This window comes from Hydra vulgaris, chromosome 01 (assembly GCF_038396675.1).
Source record: "Hydra vulgaris chromosome 01, alternate assembly HydraT2T_AEP".
Lineage (NCBI taxonomy): Eukaryota > Metazoa > Cnidaria > Hydrozoa > Anthoathecata > Hydridae > Hydra > Hydra vulgaris.
Window position 1 is genome coordinate 29,486,141 of NC_088920.1, and position 6,252 is coordinate 29,492,392.

At 27.3% G+C, this 6,252-nt stretch overlaps 1 protein-coding gene across 1 annotated transcript; it reads left to right on the forward strand.

The window, feature by feature from the left end:
• Positions 1-838: 838 nt before the first annotated feature.
• LOC136074319 (uncharacterized) lies at positions 839-5,509 on the forward strand. The gene is made up of 2 exons (XM_065786624.1): positions 839-1,353; positions 5,377-5,509. The coding sequence occupies exons 1-2, from the start codon at positions 839-841 to the stop codon at positions 5,507-5,509; spliced, it is 648 nt and encodes a 215-aa protein (XP_065642696.1).
• Positions 5,510-6,252: the final 743 nt, after the last annotated feature.

Below are 6,252 nucleotides of genomic sequence, written 5' to 3' on the forward strand. Positions count from 1 at the left end.
AAGTCCTCATTGGCTAACATTTGCCGATTGTCAAAAACAGAGCTAATTTTGCCGACTTTAGCGTCAAAATAAATAACTAATTTTTGAATATAATTTTCGTTTACTTAATTTTCTCGGCCTCCCTCGGGACGGCCCTGATCACATTGTATGTATTGGACAATCTTTGATGAAATCATACTCTTCTTCAACATAATGTTATTCCAACGATAAATAAGCCAACCAGAATTACTAAAAGTATTTGTGTCATCACCAGATTTACTCTTCTACACTACTAAACAATATAATCACCAACAATTTTTATAAAAACCCTATTTATACTGGTATAATTAAGATAGACTTATCAGATCATTTTGCTACATTTCTAATTACTAAAAATATTACAATTAACAATAAGCCTTCGAAAACTATTATATACAAGAGGCAGATCAATGAAAACTCCATACAACAATTCCAAGACTTTTTAAAATATAAAATTGATTGGGACCTTATACAAAAATCAAGTGAGGCAAACAATGCCTACGAACTATTTCTTCATCATTTTTGTAATCAAAATGAAAATGCGTTTCCTGAGAAAAAAACTGTTATAAATACCAAGTCGCTCCTATGTCCTTGGATGTCTAAGGGCCTACTAAAATCCTCGAAGGAAAAAAAAAAGTTGTATGAAAAGTTCTTAAAAAATAAAACATATAAAAATGGAACAAACTATAAACATTATAAAAATATATTTGAAAAAACTAAAAAAAATTCCAAAAAACTTTATTACTCAAAGTTGTTAGAAATAACTAACGGAAAATTCAAATAAAAAAAAAAAATAAAAAAAAAAAGAAACACTAAAAAGATGTGGACGGTAATTAAAGAAATTATTGGCAATTCAAAAAATTATGAAAAAAATAATCTGCCCAAAAAAATTTTAGTAGATGGTAAATTTATATACGATAAAGCTATAATTGCTGAAAATTTGTGCAGCTTCTTTCTTAATATTGGGCCTAACTTAGCTGAAAAAATTCCGTCAAGTTCTTCTTCATATGATTTATATTTAAAAACCTATGATAAAGTAATGGATGAATCTAAACTAGATGTTTATGAGTTGCGATCTGCTCTAGATAGTCTTAAAAACAACACTAGTGCAGGTTTTGATCAAATTAGCGTGCATGTTGTAAAATCAGTTTTTAATATTATAGAATCCTCTCTATATCATATTTTTGATCTTTCTATTAAATCAGGTACAGTTCCAGAAATTCTAAAAATTGCACGAGTATCACCTATTTTTAAATCTGGTGATGACACAAATACTTCAAATTATAGACCAATATCGGTTCTACCATGCTTTTCTAAGTTACTCGAACGCATAATGTATAATAGGTTTTATAGCTACTTAACGGTAAACAACATGTTGTTCAACAAGCAATTTGGTTTTTAAAAAAATCAGCAACCGATCACGCTTTGACCGAGCTAGTAACCCATGTTACAAATGCCTTCAGTGATGATTTTTTGACATTTGGAGTTTTTATTGATCTGTCTAAAGCCTTTGACACCGTCAATCATGTCATTCTTCTTAAAAAACTTGAACATTATGGAATAAAAAAAAAATAACTTACTTTGATTTAAAGAATATTTATCAAGCAGAAAACAGTTTATACAATATGAAACAGGTAAAACGTCCGAAAATATATTGACATGCGGAGTTCCTCAAGGCTCGATTTTAGGACCGCTATTATTTTCACTTTATATAAATGATTTATCTTTTACATCAAACTTATTAAATTTTATTTTATTTGCGGATGACTCCAACCTGTTTTATTCACATAGGGATATTAAAACGCTTTTTACAGTGCTTAATGAAGAGTTAAACAAAGTAAACGAATGGTTTACATGTAATAAACTATCGCTTAACGTAACAAAAACTAAGTATTTAGTAAGTAATTAGTAAAAACTAACTATTCCATAAACAAAATAAAACAGATAATCTTCCCTTAAAACTACCTAATCTGAAAATAAATTAAATATTACTAGACAAACATTTGTAAATTTCTTAGGTGTTATTTTTGATGAAAATTTATCTTGGAAGACTCATATAAGCTCTCTGGAAAGAAAACTTTCAAGAAATATTGCAATAATGTATAAAGCAAAACCATTCTTAAACATTAGGTCATTAAAAAATTTATACTTTTCTTTAATGCGTAGTTATTTAACTTACGGAAATATTGTATGGGTAAGCCCAAATTACACAAAGTTGAAAAAAAATTATTCAAAACAAAAACATGCTTGCCGAATTGTATTTGGAGCAACAAGAAATGTGCCTTGCGAGCCACTTCTAAGTAAGCTTGGATCATTAAACGTGTACAAAATTAATATATATTTAGTCTTACAATTCATGTATAAAATAAAACACTAACTATCTCCAATAATATTTAATCAATATTTTAGTAAAATAAGCCATAAATACCCCACAAGATTTTCCGGAAACAATTTTGTAACTCAGTTTGTTCATGAAAAAAAACAGTTTGTTCATAATAAAAACAAACACTTCCGCAATTCAAAGCTAATTTAAAATATCATTTAGTAAATATGAATTTTAATAATCTAAATATTGCCAGTCTTTTTTAGAAGTTATCAAAATAAATTTATAATGATAAATTAACTAAAACAACTTTAACATGTTAACTACCAAAAAACTAAAAATAATTAGAAGATCAGCTATTATTATTAAGAATATCAATGTCTTTATCTCACTTCTTCAAAAATGTTTACTTTTGAATATTTAGTCTTGAAGTTTAAAAGGTTTTATTTCTTGTTTAATTTAATCTAAACAAGCAGTACCTTTTTGTAAATTATCTTATATTTATTTTACTTTGACAATTTTATATATTTTATGTTGTTGTGAATGGAATTTTATTCATTTTATTATAAAAACGACAATACGAGGCAACGTGTATATATATGTATGTGTGTATGTGTCATATGCGAATGTATGTATGAATATACACATATATATTTATAGATTTTATATATTTCTTAACTAAGTTTACTTTTAATTTGTTAGCACTTTTTTGTTTCTTAACTTCTTATACTTGACGTTTGTAAAGATTTTTTAATATTTTAAGAACTTGTAAAATACGATTGTAATGGGGCTCGGTGATAAGGCTAATTGATGCCTTCTTCTTGCTCCAGCCATTTCCTTTTGTTATATTTGTACGTTGTATATATTCTTAACGGCGAAAATAAATGAAACTACTACTACTTAAAAAATTAAAAATGTTTGCCATTAAAAAATTGTATTACTCGAACATATGTTCGAGGATATGGGGATATGACTCGACGATGATGAAGATATGTCTCAAAAGAAAGTTTGTGATTTTACTTACCTCCTGATATAATTATTCGAACAATTGAAAATTTTGCTATATTCAGGACTCTGTACATTTCTAATGACTATAAGTTACCAAATATTAGAACTTTGACAAGAATCACTTCAAAAGTTTGATCATAAGATAGTATGGAATTTTAAAAAAATTTAATAAAGAGTATTAAAAAAACACAACATAAATGTTTATTGCAGGCTGATGAAATTTAAATTAAATCCACATTAACTTATCAAGGTGGTGTATTATTTGGAAATTGTGCAGATCAAACTGGTGTCCTTGCTAAAACCATGGTTGGCTATAATGGTGAAATGTTTATTTGATTTTTTTTTTTTTTTTTTTTATTTATTTAACTTTTATTTCGCTGATTAAACAATATTACAATTTTTCATATAAAATAAATAACATCGTAAACATAAAAAAACATTTATAAAAAACGTTTTTAATCTTTTTAATTTATAGTATATACTATTATAATCAGTCAGGGACTCAAAGAAGAATGATGCGTTTATCATCACAACCTTTTCATAGAGCCCCTTTAGTCACTATTGAAATAAAAATAAAAAAACACTTTAATTTTTAAAGAAAAATAAAAAATTTAATAAAATTAAAACACAAGAAGAAAAAAAATAAAAATAAATAAGAAGAAAAAATACAAAAAAATCTGAAAACAAATACTGTAAACTATAATATATATGTCAGGAATTAAGGAGATGCATTTTAGTTTGTTGTTTAAACGATGAAATGCTTTTTAGGTCTTTAATATTTTTATTTTGGAAACGATTCCATATTGATGGACCTCGGTTTGTAATTAGAAAACTTGACTGTTGTGATTTAATTTTTCTTAGTTGATAGTCGTTCCTGGTATTTGAACGCAGATTATATTTTTCAGAAAATGATATAAGAAAGTTATCTGAAAAAACGCTTGGTAGAAGATTGTTTTTATATTTATACATAAAAATTATTATCTGTAATGTGTTAAGTTTCTCAATATCTAGAACCATCATGCTTTTCATCACTGGGGCCGGGTTTACTAACCTATTTAAATAATTAATTGCTTTGCATGCATGGTTTTGCAGACTTTGCAATTTTAGCAATTTGGTTTTATGGGTGCTGGCCCATACAATATTTGCGTACAAAAGCTGACTATGTACAAGACTAAAGTAAAGCATATTACGTGATTTACTATCGAGAAAAAGTCTTGACTTATACAAAACACCTATTACAGAGGACACCTTTGTTTCAAGAAGACCAATATGGTTTCTCCATGACAAATTTTCATCAAAAAGTACTCCCAAAAATTGTGTGCATTTGTCACGTTTAATTTGATTTTTATTAATAAACAGTGTAGGCAGCTTTAACGGAAGATTAATTGATTGTTTTTTTTTATGAAATAGAGTAAAGCTAGTTTTTTTACAATTTTGGGATAATTTATTTGGTATGAACCAGAGGTTGAAATTTTCGAGTTCAATATTCATAGTTTCAAACAAAGTCTTTGCATCAGGATGATTAAAAAATAAATTTGTATCGTCAGCGTTCATAATAGTAGGTATTTTTTGGGAGGCTTTATGCATATCGTTAATATATATTAAAAACAATAATGGACCTAGGATTGAACCCTGAGGAACTGATGAACCAGAGTTTCTAGTAAAAATGATTTCAGTTAATCACTAAGATTCTGCCTTTTTTTTAAACAATACAAACCAATTATTGAAATAATTAAGAATCAAACCAATCCAAAACTGTTAAAAATTATTACTGATGGAAATAATGTAAATCAAAACTTTTTTAAATGATAAATAAAATTGAAATCTTTATGAGTTAGAACCTGATAATTTTTTAAAACTAGCAATTTAAATGAAGTTTCCATCTCTCGAAAACTGATTGAGCGACAGAAAGCTGACAACTGTTTACGAGTTTTTTGCGATGAAACGAATGCTGCACTTAAAAATCATACATCCATTAAAAAAGATGAAGTTATTGAAACCAACAAATTTATTTCTATATTTTAAAGTTTTTGGAAAATTTGTAATGTGAAAGGTGTTGGAGCAGGTATTCGTTATAAAGACGATTATCGTTCAGTTATAAGATCAAACGCAGATAAAAATCTGCTATTCTTTTTAGATGTGGCAGATATGGTTGAATAAATAAAAAAGTCAGACCCAAAACGTATTATGCAGCTTATAAAAAATACCTCTGAATGTATTTCTCTTGTGTGTAGGGAGTTAGTCAACATTGCAAGGTATCTTTTGGATTGTGGAAATGACTATATTATCCTGGTGTAGTTTATAACTGATCCATTAAAAAAAATTTTAGCCAGCTTCGCCAGGGTTCTGAAGGAACCTATTTTATTACTGCTCAATTTGTCATCGAAAAAGTTAAAATTCAACATCCAAAACTTTCTCTGCAGTTAGAAATGAATAGTTGATTGTACCAATGGTCATCCCCCTAATAATTGTTTTCGAAGTTTAAATGAGCAATAGTGTGAAACTTTTGATAACTTGAGTATAAAGCTCAAGCAGAATCGTTACTTTCAGTTCTCTACATCTCGTTATTTTCCTTGGAGCTCTTGTTATTTCCTTTGGCATATTTTGTTTGGTTTTGTTTGAACAGTTATTAGATACATTTTGTCGAACATTTTTGATGAAGCAATTTTTATCTGTATTGATACAATTTCAATTTGGTATTTATGACCGACAGTGCCGCACTTTAGCAAATATATTTCCAAAAATTCTATATTTCCAAAAATTTATAATAAAATCTCCAAGACGCTCCAGGAAAAATGTTTTAAAACTGTCATGACAATTAGTCTTTATTTAAATTTTATTATTTTATATAAGAAATATATTACAGTATGTCAACTTTATTGTAGTTTTACTTTTAAGACAGT

Bases quoted from the DNA above. Each gene is read 5' to 3' on its own strand.
- LOC136074319 (XM_065786624.1), top strand. From the start codon at position 839: ATGTGGACGGTAATTAAAGAAATTATTGGCAATTCAAAAAATTATGAA. The intron at 1,354-5,376 runs GTATAATAGGTT...TATATTTTAAAG, and splicing joins AAGTTACTCGAACGCATAAT to TTTTTGGAAAATTTGTAATG.